This window comes from Gossypium arboreum, chromosome 2 (assembly GCF_025698485.1).
Source record: "Gossypium arboreum isolate Shixiya-1 chromosome 2, ASM2569848v2, whole genome shotgun sequence".
NCBI classification, from domain to species: domain Eukaryota; kingdom Viridiplantae; phylum Streptophyta; class Magnoliopsida; order Malvales; family Malvaceae; genus Gossypium; species Gossypium arboreum.
In genome coordinates, this window is record NC_069071.1 from 3,023,629 (window position 1) to 3,043,112 (window position 19,484).

The window sequence follows — 19,484 nt, forward strand, 5'->3', positions numbered from 1 at the left end:
TTTGCTTGATATTGGAATTGAGAGGGACCGGAGAGGTTTTACCAAAAAATAGTACTTACAAAGTGTAGCGTTTATCAACATTTAAACCAGTGGAGACTATCTAGCCTCACCAACACTCAATTATGAGAATACTTGGCTAGCAGTTACATCGGAAGCATCAACGGATAGTAAGGCCGCACCCTCTTCCTCAACGGCCGGGAAGCTATTTGAAGGTAACCGATGGAGGACCGGCATCATTGAGAATTCTAAGGAAACATTGGTCGTACTGTCTTCGAATGTTCCATTGTTCATCGGAATTAACTGAAGCTGCAATGCGTATTCTAAATCCCACAACACGTCCCGCATCACTGGTCTTTCGTTACCAGACGGTCTTAAACACTTCTCGGTTGTCTCGACGAACTTCCTCAACGAGTTGGGGTTGATTGTATCAACTAGCACCGGATCCATAATCTTCTCGAGTTGACCTTTCCTCAACCAAAGCATTCCCCATTCAGCTAAGTTCACTTCTTCCCTCCTATTCGATGCCAAAACCGCTGGCCTCGCACAAAGTACTTCGAGAAGTACGACCCCGAAAGAGTACACGTCGGATTTATCCGTCAATGGCAGCGATAAGAAGTATTCGGGGTCGAGATAACCAAACGTTCCTTTGACATTAGCACTATGTTCGGCATCCGGAAGGTTAAATTTCGAGACCCCAAAATCGGCAACTTTGGCTACTAACCGTTCATCGAGTAGGATGTTCGTGGACTTAACATCGCGGTGAATGATTCCACCATCCGAACCGGTGTGCAAATAATTAAGCCCTTTTGCTGCACCAATACAAATTTCAAGCCTTTGCTTCCAAGACAAGTCGGACCGAGCAAAATGCGGTTTCTCAACATCGGAACTCCGTTTATATAGATGATCTCTAAGAGTACCCTTCTCCATAAACTCATAAACCAATATCATTTCCGATCTTTCGTCGCAGTAACCAATCAAAGAAACGAGATGCCGATGCCGGATTCGGGACAAGACAACAATCTCTGTCCGGAATTCCAGTAGGCCTTGGCCATGTCCTGGTTCGCTCCTTTTAACAGCCACTTTCTTACCACGAAATAAACCTTCGTACACTCTCCCAAATCCACCTTCTCCGATCAATAAACCGGAATCAAAATTCTTCGTTGCTTGCTCGATTTCGTAATAAGATATTCTAAGAGCAAGATCCAAAGGAGACATGTTGGATGTTTTTTCAGACAAAGGCTTTCTTTTCCTGCATTTCAAGAACATAACCATTGCCACTATAAAAACAACAACAAATACAACAGCCCCAACAACAGAGCCAACTATAGGAACTAAATTAGTCCCTTTTTTAGACCTCTCTTGGTCTTGGGGCACAAACTCCATTATTTCAATCCCATTCAAAAACGCCATTTGATCCTCGGAATCATTCCGAGAGCCGACACGTACGTTCATGACCCCGGATTTGTCCGAATCCACCACGAAATCGAAGTAAAACGGAACCGCAAACTGTCCGGTTTCGTTATACGGATAAACCACCTTCTCAAATTTATCGTAAATGTAAAGATCAAACATGACAGAATCAATTGATGGACTAACAATTTCACAAAAATGGAACCTAACAAAGTGTCTTGAACTTTTACTCACATTGAAACTCCATGTTATATTGGAACTCCATGTTATATTGAAAGATTGCCCTCTACTGAATTCTTGTACAATCGATATCCTTGCAGTCTTATAAACAAGGTTTGGGGCAGTGTATTCATCGGCACGACCAGATGTGTATGCAGGTTCACCTTTGAAAAACAACCTGTTCTTCATAGCACTTGACGGATCAGACAAGAACTGATTATCAGGTATCCAGTTCCTCCACAGTGTATCTTCATCTGTTGTAATATTATCCCCTCCGACATTGATCCTATAGACTGTATGTAAAACCCGAGACCGTAAACCGTCGAACGAGCCTCGAAGACGTCCGGCAAGGGGAGCAGTGTCGGGGACGAAGCTTTCCGGTGTTAGAAACACTTCAATGGCGTTTACAAAAGCTATGTTTGAACCTTGAGAAGGTATGAAATTGATTTTGAATCTTCCTTCATCGATATTGACTAAAAATTCCTTTATGACGGGCGAACCGGCAGGGCTATTTTTGACGGAGAAATTCGATAAAAGATCAAACCCTGAAGCTAAAACGGTGAATTTAGCGTTGTACAGATTATCAGAAGATGAAGGAACAAAGAAATGGAGACGTACAAAGTAAGTGCCGCTTGTTTTGATTATGAACTCGTAAAACGATGGCTGTGAATAGATTCTCACCGTCCAATAAAGTTGGGATACGGAGGAGGTGGTTTCTCGTTTAGTGCCGGTTTTTCCTTTAAAGAAAGAAACGCCGGCGTAGCGGTCACCGACGAAGTTCCGACTGCCGTTTCCGGTGAAGTTGAAATCTAACCCACAGTTGATGAAGTGCTCGTTAGGACGTGTATAAGCTGATGAGAATGGCAGAAGAAAAAGGAAAATAATTATAAGGTTTTCCATAGAAGAGGATTATGAGCTCTTTTTTAATTTTTGCAGGCCAATTTCGATGAACACTTTAAAAGAGAATAAAGGTGGTGAAGGGTCAATTGAGGATATGCATAATTAAACTAGAAAATTATAAAAAAATATTTTTTTTAAAAAAAGGTTAAAGATAGTGGCAGCTGTTGGACTTTGGATTCCTTTTAAGTGGGAAATTTATTAAAAGGTGGAATGTAAAACACACGATTGATTGATATGATAGCGTTCATATTATAATAAATAAATGGATTGCATTAAGGTAATTTATATGTTGTACAGTCATCATTTTCGTTCTTTTTTAAAATTATATATCAATAAAACGTATTAGGCTTAATTTGGATAGGCGGTGTGTTTATTTCCGGTGAGATCAAAAACAGCGATAGCGGTAAGATTAGTTATTTGAGATTAAATAGTGTAGCGGTGAGATTAGAAATAATAGTAAAGTATGTGTTTTGATTTAAACGCATTTGTAGCGGTGATGAGTAAGAATAAAAATGACTATTAAGGGCATCATATTAGAATTGATATATAATAGAAGTTTTTAAATTATTTTACTTTTTAAAATTATTAAAATATGTTAATTTATAAATTCTTTTAATAAAATATTAAAATGTATTTTCTAATATTTTATTATAAATATTTTAATTAATTATATAATCAATTTAAATTATTTTTAGATAAAATGATAATTATTTTAATTTTTATAGTTAAATACTTTTTATAACAATGATAAATATTATTTTCACAAATAGTAACATTATTTTTCATGTGTTATTAAAATGCATACTTTATCCGGATGAAGTATGTATTAGCGATTCACTAATATGATTATATAAAGTATGCATTATTAAAATTAAATTAAAATATTAAATAAGAAATAAAATTATAAAACAATATGTTATTTGAAAAATAACTATTATTGTAATGAGATACACGTTTTATTAGGTATAAGTATTTAAATTTTTGTTTTTGTAATGTGATACAAATAAGGTTGGGAAATAAATTAGTTTAACTTTTAAGGATAAGATGGTAAAATAATAAATAAAAGTAATAGTGTTTTTGTCTGTTAAAAATACCTACTATCCCACTGCCTTCAATTGTTGCTGAAACCTCCAGCTCATTTTCATCGTAGCAGTGTAGTTGAAATCAACTTTCATTGCACTGTGTTGCTGAACCAAACAACATATAGTGAGGTTGCTACCCCAACTGCACCTCACTGATGTTAAAAGCCAAACCAAAAGAGCCCTTAGTGTGGGTTTAAATGAATGATTAAGGGTGTTGTGTTTAGTTTATTTTTTTGCCTCACGTTATATTATTATTATAATATTTAATTTTATCATTACTATTATTTTTATACTAATCGTAACTAAACTTAGGGCCTATTCAAACTCATCTTTACATGATTGCAAATATTTAAGGGGATATTAAAGGAATGATGAATTATTCGTGGGGCAGTCCAAATAGTATGGTTTATCACTTTAAATTGAATTTTTTTTAGGCATAAAAATAGTTGATTTACTTAAAAAAGCCTATTTCTAAATATATTTATGAAAATAAGTTAATTTCTGTATTATTTACCGAAAAGAATTGATTTTGGTAAAACGGATCTACGTAAGAGTGTTTTATGGGAAATTTTCAGTAATTGATTCCCCTATAAATAGTCCTCATTTTGGCACTAGACAAGCTGACAAAGAGCTCCATAGCTATGTTTTATTACATAATGATATATTTGGTCCCTATAATTTGTTGTTTTATTAGGATATAGATCTAACATTGTCTAATTTTTTAAAGGTTTTAGTTTTTATATTTTTCATATTTTTAAAATTTAGTTATTTTGTTTTAATTTTAGAAGTTTAATCCATCTATTTATCTAGTTTAAAATTATAGTCCGACTGAGTACTGTTAGCTGAATTCTATTAAATTTAATTAAACTTTAATTTTTAAATAAAAACTTTTAAATATTATAATACAACAATTCAAATTTAATAGAAATCCATAAGGCTTTAATTTTCAAAGCAAAGGGATCAAATTTCAAAAGTCCAGAAGCATAGGACTGAAGGCATAATTGAACCTTTGTAGGAAGAAAGCCATATTTAAGTCGGTTAATATAGCTTTAAGTCCCCAGAATTGTCAATTAATTCTGTTTTGGTACATGTACTTTTTGTTTGGTTCATTTTAATCAATGAACTTGAATTTTATAAAGATTTAATGACGTGCCATAATCTCAAAGTATCTCATCATCAAATCTTTACGTATCTCAAATTCAAAAATCAAAACGAACCTCATTGCCAATTCAGATATCAAAATGAATAAAAAAATAAAAGTGCTAAAGTGACCTTAATTACCAAGTTCAAGGACTAAAATTATATTAACCCATTTAAGTTTGATAACACTGTAGGAAGCTTGGGATTTTGTTCCCCTTTTCCATCCCAGAATTTTAAGATCTAAAAATGTAATCTTGTTCACGTATGGGACTTGCATTATGTAATCCATCATCATAATCATTATCATCTTTTTCTCTTTTTTTTTTATAATATTTTTAAATATTTATTATGGCAGATTTACAGATCTCGTAATAATAGAATTAAGGGAAATAAACAAAAGTGTTAATAAATACAAGATTAAAAAGATTTTTTTGTACATTGTTTAATGTGGTCCCTTTACTTTGTAGTAATTACTAAACAATGCAACTCCTTTTTCTTCATAATCTCTCTTTCCCCCATTGATATATAATTAAAAGGAAAAAAATGTATGGGAAAAGATCTAAATTCATTCAACTTTTTCTTTTTACCTTAAAAAGCCTATTATGGCAATAATTAAGGTTTTAATAGCGATTACAATCTTAATTATTATTTTTATCAACTATGTTTGTTTTGCGGTTTATGTTTGGGCAGAGACGAATCCATAAATTTTTTTTAAGGAGGATCAAAATCGAATAATAAACTTTTGAGAGATCAAAACATAATTTTTGAAGATATTAATTTATAATTTCTTCATTTTGAGAGGCAAAGTGTAAATTTATCATAACTTTATTTTTAATTTAATTATTTTATATGAGACTTGAATAGTAATTTATTCGTTTGAGGGGGCAAGGCCTTGCATGCCCCTTCAGCTTTCCCCTGTATTTAGGATTTGTGGTTGTTGGTCTTTATAATGTCGTTTTAAGGGTTTAATTTTTAGTACATTTGATATATAAAAGATTATAGGATTATCATAATTTTTTTTTTTACATATTTTGTACTCATCATGGTTGTTCAAAAGTTTTAATCCTATTATTAACAACTATGTGAATTATATATCATATCATATGAGAATATCAACATATATCAACTTAATAAATTTTGATAAAAAATACTAACGATCGGACTCAAATTTTTAAAATAAAAACAAAAATAGAGACTAAATTATAAATTTTATCAAAATACAACGACTAACATTTTAACTTTTAATAAATCTCTTAAGAGCTTGCAAGTGTGCTCTTAGTTGGCTCCATGGCTGCTTTTTCTTGATAAAAAAGATACTTTTGAAAAGGCAAAATTGGATCCACCATGCCCCTTAAGTCAAAGTTTTTTTTTTTTTTAGCAGCTTTGCTAATTATTTTAATTATTTACTAAAAAAGGACAGCTTACGTGATAGAATTTAGCAGTAATTGGCATCATTGTTCTACACTTTCACTTTCCATTTTATTATTATTAATTATTTATGCTTTAGATGAAAATCCCATAAGAAAAAAGTATTGATATAACAAAAGAACAAAAATTATTTATACATATAATTAGGTTTAATATAACATTTGGTACTTAAATTTGATATTTTTTCTACCTCATAAAGCATTATTAGTATATTGAAGTAATTTGTAGAATGTTTGACAAATTTAAGTATCAAATTAAACAAAAAAATTAGATAGCAAATTAGGAAAAGAGTCAAATTTAAGTACCAAATTAGACCTCAAAAAAGATTAAGTACCAACTTAAGAAAAAAAATGTCAAATTTAAGTATCAAATTAAAAAAAAATATCAAGTTCAGGTACCAAATTGTTATAAGTCTTGTTTATATTAATTAAAGTAAATTGTCAGAAAATTTAATCTCGTTTTTAACTATTTTGTATATAAAGGTCAACAAACATCTCCATTTCTTGAAGTTGCTTCAGTTGAGCAGCTTTTACCTTTTTTTTTCTTCAATTTTTCTCAAATCCCAAATGTCTCCATCGCATGTATTCTTCATTGACAACAAACCAAAAGAAAAAGGTGGGATGGTAAAATAATTCAGAAAAATGGCAGGGACGAATATAAGGTTAGGCAGAAGTTTTGGTCCTAGAAATTAAAAATGTTTGGTTTTCTTTTGGATAAAAAATATTTGTTTAGTGCGTTCTAAAATAATAAAATTATAAATTAATATAGGTAGATTTGATGAAAAAATTAATGATGTGATTAATGACGCTTAGTTGTTCAATTTCAAATTTCACAAAAATGAAATTGTTCAACTTTTTTTTAGAGGGACTAATTTACTTGATATTGGAATTGAGAGGGACCGGAGAGGTCATTTTACCAAAAGAATAGTACTTACAAAATGTAGCGCTTATCAACATTTAAACCAGTGGAGACTATCTAGCCTCACCAACACTCAATAATGAGAATACATCGGAAGCATCAACGGATAGTAAGGCCGCACCTTCTTCCTCAACGGCCGGGAAGCTATTTGAAGGTAACCGATGGAGGACAGGCGTCATTGAGAATTCTAAGGAAACATTAGTCGTACTGTCTTCGAATGTTCCATTGTTCATCGGAATTAATTGAAGCTGCAATGCGTATTCTAAATCCCACAACACGTCCCGCATCATCGGTCTTTCGTTACCGGACGGTCTTAAACACTTCTCGGTTGTCTCGACGAACTTCCTTAACGAGTTGGGGTTGATTGTATCAACTAGCATCGGATCGATAATCTTCTCGAGTTGACCTTTCCTCAACCAAAGCATTCCCCATTCAGCTAAGTTCACTTCTTCCCTCCTATTCGATGCCATAACCGCTGGCCTCGCACAAAGTACTTCGAGAAGTACGACCCCGAAAGAGTACACGTCGGATTTATCCGTCAATTGCAGCGATAAGAAGTATTCGGGGTCGAGATAACCAAACGTTCCTTTGACATCAACACTATGTTCTTCGTCCGGAAGGTTAAATTTCGAGACCCCAAAATCGGCAACTTTGGCTACTAACTGTTCATCGAGTAGGATGTTCGTGGACTTAACATCGCGGTGAATGATTCCACCATCTGAACCAGTGTGTAAATAATTAAGCCCTTTTGCTGCACCAATACAGATTTCAAGCCTTTGCTTCCAAGACAAGTCGGACCGAGCAATATACGGTTTCTCAACATCGGAACTTTGATTATATAGATGATCTCTAAGAGTACCCTTCTCCATAAACTCATAAACCAATATCATTTCCGATCTTTCGTCGCAGTAACCAATCAAAGAAACGAGATGCCGATGCCGGATTCGGGACAAGACAACAATCTCTGTCTGGAATTCCAATAGGCCTTGGCCATGCCCTGGTTCGCTCCTTTTAACAGCCACTTTCTTACCACGAAACAAACCTTCGTACACTCTCCCAAATCCACCTTCTCCGATCAATAAACCAGAATCGAAATTCTTCGTTGCTTGCTCGATTTCGTAATAAGATATTCTAAGAGCAAGATCCAAAGGAGACATGTTGGATGTTTTTTCAGACAAAGGCTTTCTTTTCCTGAATTTCGAGAACATAACCATTGCCACTATAAAAACAACAACAAATACAACAGTCCCAACAACAGAGCCAACTATAGGAACTAAATTAGTCCTTTTTTTAGACCTCTCTTGGCGCACAACAAAGCTGGATTCCTTCATGAACTCCATTATTTCAATCCCATTCAAAAACGCCCTTTGATTCTCGGAATCATTCCGAGGGCCGACACTTACGTTCATGACCCCGGATTTGTCCGAATCCACCACGAAATCGAAGTAAAACGGAACCTCTAACTGTCCGGTTTCGTTATACGGATAAACCACCTTGTCAAATTTATCGTAAATGTAAAGATCAAACATGACAGAATCAATTGATGGACTAACAATGTCACAGAAATGGAACCTAACAAAGTGTCTTGAACTTTTACTCACATTGAAACTCCATGTTATATTGAAAAATTGCCTGCTAGTGTTATCTTCTACATTCAATTGCTTTGCAGTCTTATAAACAAGGCTTGGGGCAGTGTATTCATCGGCACGACCAGATGTGTATGCAGGTTCACCATTGAAAAACGAACTGTTCTTAGCACTTTTCGGATCAGACAAGAACTGATCATCAGGTATCCAGTTCCTCCACAGTGTATCTTCATCTGTTGTAATAGTAGCCCCTCCGACATTGATCCTATAGACTGTATGTAAAACCCGAGACCGTAAACCGTCGAACGAGCCTCGACGACGTCCGGCGAGGGGAGCGGTGTCGGGGACGAAGCTTTCCGGTGTTAGAAACACTTCAATGGCGTTTACAAAAGCTATGTTTGAACCTTGAGAAGGTATGAAGTTGATTTTGAATCTTCCTTCATTAATATCGACTAAAAATTCCTTGATGACCGGCGAACCGACAGGGCTATTTTTGACGGAGAAATTCGATAAAAGCTCGAACCCTGAAGCTAAAACGGTCTCGAACCCTGAAGCTAAAACGGTGAACTTAGCGTTGTACAGATTATCAGAAGATGAAGGAACAAAGAAATGGAGACGTACAAAGTAAGTGCCGCTTGTTTTGATTATGAACTCGTAAAACGATGGCTGTGAATAGATTCTCACCGTCCAATAAAGTTGGGATACGGTGGAGGTGGTTTCTCGTTTAGTGCCGGTTTTTCCTTTAAAGAAAGAAACGCCGGCGTAGCGGTCACCGACGAAGTTCCGACCGTCGTTTCCGGTGAAGTTGTTATCTGACCCACAGTTGATGAAGTGCTCGTTAGGAAGTGTATAAGCTGATGAGAATGGCAGAAAAATAAGGAAAATAATTATAAGGTTTTCCATAGGAGAGGATTATGAGCTCTTTTATAATTTTTTCAGGCCAATTTTGTTTTCAGTGGAAGACATGTTCGATGAACACTTTGAAAGAGCATAAAGGTGGTGAAGGGTCAATTGATGATATGCATAATTAATTTAGAAAATTATAAAAAATATTAAAAAAAAAAGTTAAAGTCAGTGGTTGTTGTTGGACTTTGGATTCTTTTTAGAAAATTATTGAAAGGTGAAATGTGAAACACATGATTGATTGATATGATAGCGTTCATATTATAATAAATAAATGGATATAATCCATGTGTTACATTAAGGTAATTTTATACGTAGTAGAGTAAGCATTATCTTTATTTTTAAAATTATATATTAATAAAATATATTCGCGTAGATTTATAGGTTTGGATAGATAATTGAATATAGTGCATTTATTTTATTTTTATCTCACTTTATAGTATTATTATAATATTTAATCTTATTATTATTGTTATTTTTATGCTAATCGTAATTATACGTACCGTCTATTCAAATTCACTTACATGATTATAAATATTTAAGGGGATATTAAAGAAATAATGAATTATTGGTGTGGGGAATCTAAAAAGTATGGTTTATCACTTTAATTTGAAAAGTCTTTAAACGAGTTTCCTAAATATGTTAAAGGAGAAATGGAAAGGGATTGGATTTGGAGGGGGATAGTGTTTTTGATCTAACCTTTGCTCAATTTTGGCGAAGCTAAGTTAGGTGATGAGTCTGGAGAAGAGAGATGAAGTGAAGATGGATGGTCTAAAGTAACTGGAAAAAAAGGTTAATGACTGAGGGGTTACAAACCAGTCTATGTCGCATTAATTACTTAGGCCGGGGACTTGGATGCTAATAGAGCAAGTTCTTTATTGGCTAGATCTTGGACTATTGTTTTGGCCAATTATTTTGTTATGTCCGATTGTTACTTGGATTTTTTTTTTGGTTATTTGAATAAAATTTCAGTTACTATTTTCAAAAAATATATATATTAAGGTTGAGATCTCGAGAACTTTAAAATAGTAGTTTTGCATGTTTAAATCTCACCTTATGTAAAGATATGTAAAAACAGATTCTAAAAGAGATTTAGGGGGGTCTAAGGCCCTTTGAAAAATTGGAAAGTTTTTATTTTTCTTTTAATTAAGTTCCTAAATTTTAAAAATTCTCATTAATTTTGCATAAATTCTAATATTTTTAATTAGACCCCAATTTAAAAAAATAATTAAACTCAGAAAATTTTTAAAAATTTTATTAGCCCCAAAATTTAGTCCCAAAATCCACCACTGAATGTATGGATTCTACTCCAAATTTTTTGAAGTTACTTTGAAATTATTTAAATTCTTTTATATAACTCCTTTAGTTTTAGGAAATCACAAGTTAATATAACGATAAAATTGCATTTTATCCTCTTAAAAATTATATTCATTTTACCCTAAAATAATCTCTTGACTTCACCCTTGTGTGATGAGTTGGAATAAGTATTTTAAAAAAAATCCGTGTTAAGTATTCAATTTGAATAATTAACAATGTTAACTATCAAGAAAAGTAATGACATTATAAAAATAGAATGATCAATTTATGTTAAATTAAAGTATATAGATCAAATATAAAATGTAAACACAGTAGAAAGACCAAATCTATAATTTAACCAAATTAATACTAAACACATTGATTACAAACTATGAGTAATAAAACTGTCCTATTAATAAGAGGCTTCAGTAATAAAATTATCACACCACAATAATAAAACACATACCAAATCTTGCCTTAAATAGTTTCTCAAAACACTTTATTAGCATAATAAAAGGATTAAAAACACAATTAGACCATTAAAAACATTACTTTAATAGTTTCTCGAAGTTAAAATATGCCATAAGTCTTTATACTTTTTGAAAATTTGAAATTTAGTCCATGTATTTTTATTCATATGAATTTAGTTCCTCTACTTTTATATTTCAAAATTTTCAACTATTAATATTGTTAAATTTTTTTGTTAAATTCAATTTCTTTACAAACACCATTTTTTAGTTACATGGCTACTAAGTGAGTTTTTTTTTATTTTTAAAATGTCACACAATAACTTTAACAAAAAATTTAATAGTGTTAATAGTTGGACCTGAAATTTAAAACATTAAAATAGAGAGATTAAATTTTTAAAAATAAAAGTACAATTGTCGTAACCATTTTTTGAAAAAAAAAACGGGTATCGACTTGGAGAAGAAAAAAAATGAAAACAGGAGTCGCCACCAATCTTTTTAGGTGTGATCAGATCACCTTAAGTTAATCATTTTAATAAAAGTTAAGATTTACTAAAACGATAATTTTGGTCTCTGAAAATTAGAAAATGAGTTCGAGTCGATTCTGCGAGGAAGGATTAGCATCCTCGTCGCCCAAAATTGGTACCTAGTTGATTAATTAGTGTCTTAGTGTCGAGAATTTGAAAACTTGAAAGAATTTAAAATCGATCCTCTTTGTAAAGAAAATGCTCAAATGTTAAAGACCTTCTCGTCTCAAAATATAAAATGTCACATCCAGTAAGTTAGGACACGGCATCTTGAATTTTCGAGAGCGAGCTTGCCTTTTATATAAAAATTCGTGTATTTCAAAAGGATATTCGGTTAGTTAAGGTGAACGAGGAAAGTCGAAACCCAGTAAGTTAGGGCACGTTTCCTTGAATTCCCAAACACCGAATATTGCCTTTACTTGCAAAAATCTTATTTCGAGGTAACAAAATGTCATACCCAGTAAGTTAGGGCACCACACCTCGTATCTCCGAGAATAAGCATTTTTAAGACTTGCATCGTGATTTAAAAAGAATATTCCGTTATTTAGGTTAAATGAGAAAAATCGAAACCCAGTAAGTTAGGGCGCGATTTTCTCGAAATTCCAAACACGGAGTATCGCTTTTTTTTGAAAAATGAAAATAATGAGTAAGCTAGGAAACATTCAAAATTAAAAAGGAACTAGTAATAAATAATCATTATATAAAACTGAAGAATCATAATATAGTAATGGTAATAATAACGTTAATAGTAATAATACCGATAATAATTTAGAATGATGTATGAAAGTGTATATATGCATGTGTATATATAAATAAATAATATATGATGTGAGTGAGGAAAGAATGAAATGAGTGTATTTTAAAAGTAATAGGTGAAAATGTAGTAATAATAATGATATAAATAATGGTATTAAAATAAAGTAATGAACAACAATAGTGAAAATAATAAGTATAATAATAAAAATAATAGTATATATAAAAAAATAATACTACATATAAAGAAAATATAATAGGGGTGAAAATAGATATAACAAGAATATGGTATTGGATATATATATACATGTATATTATATGATATTAAAAATGTATACACAATATATGTTAGGAATAATAATAATAATAATAATAACGTTAAGAAACAAATAGGTGTAGTAATGGTATATACATAATGTAGTTTTTTTAAAGTGTACATAAGATAATATCGAAATAAAAAGTACATAAATGGTATAATATAGAGGTATAAAAATATAATATTAAAAGATATATATGTATATATATATACGATATAAACATATATTATAAATGGTGATATTAAAAGTATATACATATTAGAAATAATAATAATACAAAAAAAACTATGAACAATATTACGTAAACATACACGTATATTTTAAAAATGAATATATGATAATATTAAAAGTATGTACATAAAATATATACATAATATATAAAAGAGAAATATATATAAATAATACTTAAAGAATAGGCATAATATAATATTAATGTAGATGTGTGTAATATGGAGTATAATATATATATATATATATATATATGTATATATAGTAAAAGAATACATATGTGGTCATCAAATACATTAACGAAAATAATGATATTAAAAATATTAATAATACTATATAATATATATGTATATAATACTAAGTAATAACAAAAATAATGTCATGCTAATAAATAAAATATAATAATGATAGCAGTAATAAAATATAATATGAATAATATTAAGGTTAAAATGAAATAATGAAGAAAAGTAACAAAATGGACAAAATTGAATTAACAATGAAGTTAGAGGGAATTTAAAATATAAAAAGGACCCAATTGAGTGCGCGCACAACATGGAGGGACCGTGAAAGCAATTATTCCTTCTGATCAGAACGCAGCGCACCAGCAGGGACTAAATTGGAAAGCGCAATGAATTATAGGGCCAATTTAAAATACAAGAAAAACCTGATTGAAAATCATAGAAAAAGCGGAAGGACCGCGCGCGCAATTAGCCCCTAAGAGCAAAAACACGCGGATCCTGAGTGGAGCGGGTCGAATCGGGTCGGGTTGCTTCGAAACGACGTCGTTTTGGGGCTTATGGACGCCGGCCAAAACGGCGTCGTTTTATACGGCCTATATAAATAAAAAATTAATGAAAAAAAGTCATTTGTCAACCATTCTAAAAAAAAAAAAATTTGTTCTTCTTTTTTCTCTGCAGGTGTGTGCTCCGGCCAGCACCCCTCGTCGTCCGTCGTGCCCTCCGCCGCCGGCGCCGTCGCTCCGGCCACCGTACACGGTGGTCGGAAATCGCCCATGGGTAGATTTTTCCCCTTTTTTTTATTTATTTTATTTATGTTTAATATATGTATGTTATTTTTACTTATATTATATGTTTATGTTTATAAAGAAACTCTAAAAAAATGGAAAAAAAAAAGGGAAAATCACCTTAAATTTGGGTTTTGATTTCTGAGGGCTTTGGCTTTATTTTGATGTCGATTCTCTTATTGTTTTGTGACTAGTATTGCAGTTTTTTTTGCTAGAAAGATTGAATGCTGTATTTTTGTATTTTAAAAAATTTTCTCCCTTTATACAATGGTTTTGCTTGGCTTTTTATAGCCATTTCATTTCCCTTTTTTTTCAATATCTATCTATTTTCCATTGTTGCTGTAGACAAACGGTGGTGGAGCAGAGGCGGTAGTGGATGGGACAGGGGCGAGTGGCTGAACGGCTAGGGTTTTAGGTCTCCCTCCTTCTTTTTTTTAATGTATTAGGCTAGGGATTTAGTGGTTTTGGGTTTAGGTCAAATGGGTTAGAGGGTTTTGGGCCCAAAAATTGGGCTTGTACAACAATGATTAAATTTTAAATTCACAACAAGTATAAGGACTTATGACATATTTTAACCTTTCTCAAAATACCTTACTAGTAATAGAGCGTGGTTTGCACATAGCTTCTAATGGTTCAACTTTAGGCATAGTGAGCCCTTTCCCTTCATTCATATCAATTCGTTTCTCACTCACTCTTTTCCATTCAAAGCATTGAATCAATGACCCTAACACCAACCCTAACACACGGTTCGCCAATCCCATTCCCGGACAAGCCCTTCTCCCCATCCCGAATGGCAATAGCTTTGGGAAAGCATCCCCTTCTTTATTATCACTTTCGAATCTTTCAGGCTTAAAACTTATCGAGTCTTCCCATAAACTGGAGTCCCTTTGAATGGCCCATGCATTGACGAATACGATAGTGTTGGGACTAATGTCGTAACCACCTAAAGTGCAATGGTTAGATGAAAAATGAGGGACTAGAAGTGGAGTTGCTGGATACAACCTTAAGGTTTCCGAAATTATGTTTTTTAAGTATTGTAGTTTGGGCAAATCAATTTCTTCAATTAGATGCTCTTGGCCGACTTGAGTGTCTAATTCATTTCTAGCTTTTTGTAAAATCTCAGGATGATTTAATAAATTCGACATTGCCCATTCGAGTGTTACAGCTGTTGTATCAGTTCCTGCATTTAACATTACCTGCACAATGAAAATAATATTAAATAGATTTGTGAGCATATATATATAAAATTCGAATCTTTTTAAGTCTAGATTCAATCTAGCTTCATTTTATTATAAAAAGTCAAAATTCGAATTTAAATTGAAAATTTTTTAATCTAACTTAAATTGAAAAATTTTCTATCTAACTTAAATCCCAAAATAAACTCCGAAATGACCAATCTTTTTAAGAACCCAAACCATGTCCATAAGTATACGTGCAAAAGAGAATTAACTAGCAAATTTATGTTAGGGCCGAAATAAAATTATAAAAATTTGAAAGTAAAAGTAAAAAAACCTGTGTTAATAATACTTAAATTAAATTATTAATATTTGGGAGAACACAATACTAAAATTTCTATTTCACCAAGGGACCAAGAACGAATGACCTATCCTGGATTTCGTCTTTCTATATACGTGTGTGTATATATATATATATATATATATATGGGTTAATTGCATAAAACATAAAGTTGTTCATGGCCTGTGTAACCGACTCAGTTCAAAGGTTTGTCTAGAATGTAAGATAATATGGATAAAAATATAAACTCGAAAAATGAGTCTAGGTAAAAATTAAAGCTCGTTTAAAAAACGGGTTAAGCCTTGAGTAAAATCATTTTGTCCAGGCCCAGCTTGAATTTGTAATTTTTTATTGTTGTTTTGTTGTTATTTTTCCATGTTTTATTACCATTTTACTATTATGTTATTACTATTTTGTTGTTATTATTTGGATATTATACAACTCTTAATTTTATTATTAATTTTATTATTATTTTAGAGGTATTTACTTGTTAAGTTGCACCTATCTTAGTATAGTTTAAGTATAAAGACTTATTTATTTTCAATTTATTAGGAAACATTTATTTTAATGTTTTTAGTGTAATTAATGTATTATATTTTAAAAATATTTTATATAAAAATAAAAAATAATAATACAATCAGATCATACAGGTTTTAACATTTTTATCTTGACTGAGTTTGGACAAAAATTTAAACTCATTTTTTGAACCAAATCAGGCCTAAACCTATCAATCGAGCCTAAAATTTTGTTAAAGCCCAAACTGAACTAATCTGGCCCATAAACATCTCGAATGAAAAACTCTAAATTATTAAATTAATTTTAAATTATTCATTCAATTTTAAAATATTTTAATTAAATCATCAAAATATCAATATAATATTAATGTCATTAATTTAAGTTCGCAGGACCCAAGGGACGCAAAGCCTTGACCCCTTGATTATATGGAAATATATATTTTTCGACTCCTCCATAAAATTAATACATTAACTTCAGCCTTTCTAACCCCTTGGTTAAATAGAAAATTACATTTTGACTTCTTTCAAAAATTAATAATTTAATTTAAATCCTTTTAGCCTCTTAATTAAAATTTAAAAAAATCATTTTACCTCCTCTCAAAATTAATTAATAATTCAATTTAAGCCTTTTTAATACAAAACTTCTAACTTTGACCTCCCAAAATTTATAATTTTATCTTGATTCTCCAACCACAAAATTCCAATTACACCATATAACTCGTTTGAATCTAACGTGAATCAATTTGTAATTATAATGTGTACCAGTTTTATCTTACACTTAGATCTAACATTTAACTATTTCTTCTTTTTTTTAACCCGTCAAGTCCAAACAATTTGTACAATAGGCACATATGTATTTATAGTTTGACCTATGTGCATTAAATATGCTTGCTCTACACAAGATTTGAAAAATGGCATAACACCTAAGCTAGCTAATGGATGACTGAAAGAAGGATTTGACTAACTTGACTAACTTTGAGAACTCAATTAGAATCGAGACCAAGGAACTATAGTTTGAGATGTTTATTGCAATTAACCTTTTGTGTATATGTATATAATATTTTATTAGCATATATATATGGATTGTTTTCACTAACCAGTATGAGAGCTTTGATGGTTTCATCGGTGTAATATTCAGGTTCGGATTCTTGCAAAGTGAGCAAATGACAGAGCATTGTGTTCTTCTTTTTGAAAGCATCTTTGTTACTTCGATGTTCATCGACCAAACCTTGAAGGAACTTGTCTGCTTTACGGCCAGCTTTCTTTAATCTCTTGATGTGTCCATTATAATCAATCCACTGTAAAACAGGCAAGAAATCTCCCGGGTACGATGAAACCGCCAATTCGCAAAGCTCTTCGATCAACTCTCGAAACTCCTTCGCTTCTTCAATCCCGCTCGCTTCATCCCCGCCACCGTAGTAACGTTTGCCCGCGACCAACCTCATAACGATGTTGAAAACCAGCTCCGAGAACATCGATTTCATCTCTACTTTGATGAAATTACCACAGGCCGAAACTTGGTAAAGTTTCCGTAATGAGAGCTTTACCTCATCCCTCCGAATGCCCGTTGAAGCGTTCAAGCTGCTCGATGAGAATAAGTCGAGGGTGACGAGGCGGCGGAGGTTGCGCCAATGAGGACCATAGGGTGACAAGCCGAGACCGGTTGAATTGTAGCCAACGTACTTGCCTAATGCGAGACGAGGTCGGTTGGCTAAAACTAAATCGTTTTTGCCGAAACAGTCTTCGACCGCGGAGGGAGATGATAGGACGACGACAGGGTGGGAACCGAATCGGAGAGAGAAGATCGGGCCGTGGCATTTCGAGAGATTATAAAGGGTTCGGTGAAGGGGTTGTTTGAGGAGATGGAGATGGCCTAGAATTGGGAGAGCCAAAGGGCTTGGTGGAAGGTTTATGTGGCTTGTTAATATTGCATGTTTTAAGAGCTTGGTGATGGCTAAAAGGAGAAATGGAGATAAAAGCAAGGAATAGAACAAGGTTTCATACATTGCTTTGGATTCAATGCAGTGAAGTGAAATTAATTGGGTTTTATTTTTATAACACAAATTAATATATGCTTAGCTAAATTCTTATTAATTTATTGAATGAATAATTTAACTCTAACTTCTTATTTAGCGGAACAACAGCATGCATGCCTTGCAGTGCATGAAGCATTCCGCCTGAATAAAATTGTAAATATTTTTAATTATTTTAAAATAATAATAATATAAGTTTTTGTCAATTGAGTCTTTAATTTTATTTATATGAAAGTTGTTGTCAATGCAGGAGGACATGGATTTGAATTCTTGAAACGCATTATCCTCTTATTTATGAGTTCAGAATGGGCTATGGGTAGTTCTAAGTTTTGTGTCAAAAAGAATACGTGTGATAACCTATAATTAGATTGTTCAAATAATAATAATATAAGTTCTTTTAGGCTGTTTGAATTTAGCTTCGGCCCGAAATTTTTTAATAATCATACTTCAACTTGGTCCTATTCGCGAACATTTCTACACTTGATTGTGACTTATTTAATTTTTTCACCTCATTTTGAAATTATAAAATTTATTCACCGAATCTTATATCAATTGACATCATTATTGTTGTAACAATCAAGAGAATGTGAGTTTGAGCATGCTTCAATTCTTTATCCTTCAATTTAAGGGTTTAAGAGATTTACAAATAATTTAATAATTGTATAAAATAGTCATAATGATAATTTTAACCCTAACATTTACATCTTTTTGTCACTCTAACCTTAATTCCTTTTCTTTTAGATCACATTGACCTAATGGCAGGGCCAAAGGGGACTGGCGGGGCCCAACCCCCTTAAAATGAAAAAAATTACGTTTAGACCTTTATAATTTATAAAAATTTAAATTTGTAATGGTAAAATTACACTTTAGACCCCAAAAAATAATAAAAATTTGATTTAATCCTTTAAAATTATAAATATATAGTCTATTGAAATGGTGAAATTATATTTTTACTATCGTAAAAATATACAATTTAATTCTACCCTAATTTTTTTTACTCCGCTTTGACCTCCAATTTTCAAAATTTAGTCAAATTAATTTTTAGCAAAATTGCCTTTAACTACTATAATTTATATCTAATTTTTCGGGTGGGACATTTATCCATGGAGAAGTCTATTTTTATGGACCATTATGACTAATTTAATACAATAAGCATGGATTGACTAATTGAGCCGTAATCACATCGGGCCTAAATAAATATACCTTGATTAATCCATAAGTGA

General features: G+C 32.0%; 3 protein-coding genes across 3 annotated transcripts; all 3 read right to left on the bottom strand.

Moving 5' to 3' along the window:
- Positions 1-36: 36 nt before the first annotated feature.
- LOC108467300 (probable receptor-like protein kinase At2g23200) lies at positions 37-2,529 on the bottom strand. The gene has a single exon (XM_053025266.1). It carries the CDS (start codon positions 2,527-2,529, stop codon positions 121-123), a length of 2,409 nt encoding a protein of 802 aa, XP_052881226.1. The 3' UTR covers positions 37-120.
- Positions 2,530-7,031: 4,502 nt separating this feature from the next.
- On the bottom strand, positions 7,032-9,760 carry LOC108467299 (probable receptor-like protein kinase At2g23200). The gene has a single exon (XM_053023666.1). The coding sequence runs from the start codon at positions 9,584-9,586 to the stop codon at positions 7,151-7,153; it is 2,436 nt and encodes an 811-aa protein (XP_052879626.1). The 5' UTR covers positions 9,587-9,760; the 3' UTR covers positions 7,032-7,150.
- A 5,019-nt stretch (positions 9,761-14,779) lies between these two features.
- On the bottom strand, positions 14,780-18,248 carry LOC108466199 (cytochrome P450 81Q32-like). Its single transcript, XM_017766549.2, has 2 exons — positions 17,326-18,248; positions 14,780-15,394 (listed from the first exon to the last, which is right to left on the bottom strand). The coding sequence occupies exons 1-2, from the start codon at positions 18,232-18,234 to the stop codon at positions 14,780-14,782; spliced, it is 1,524 nt and encodes a 507-aa protein (XP_017622038.1). The 5' UTR covers positions 18,235-18,248.
- Positions 18,249-19,484: the final 1,236 nt, after the last annotated feature.

Coding starts and splice junctions, on each gene's coding strand:
- LOC108467300 (XM_053025266.1), bottom strand. CDS start 2,529: ATGGAAAACCTTATAATTATTTTCCTTTTTCTTCTGCCATTCTCATCA.
- LOC108467299 (XM_053023666.1), bottom strand. CDS start 9,586: ATGGAAAACCTTATAATTATTTTCCTTATTTTTCTGCCATTCTCATCA.
- LOC108466199 (XM_017766549.2), bottom strand. CDS start 18,234: ATGTATGAAACCTTGTTCTATTCCTTGCTTTTATCTCCATTTCTCCTT. Junction 15,395..17,325: donor CCATCAAAGCTCTCATACTG/GTTAGTGAAAAC, acceptor TTCATTGTGCAG/GTAATGTTAAATGCAGGAAC.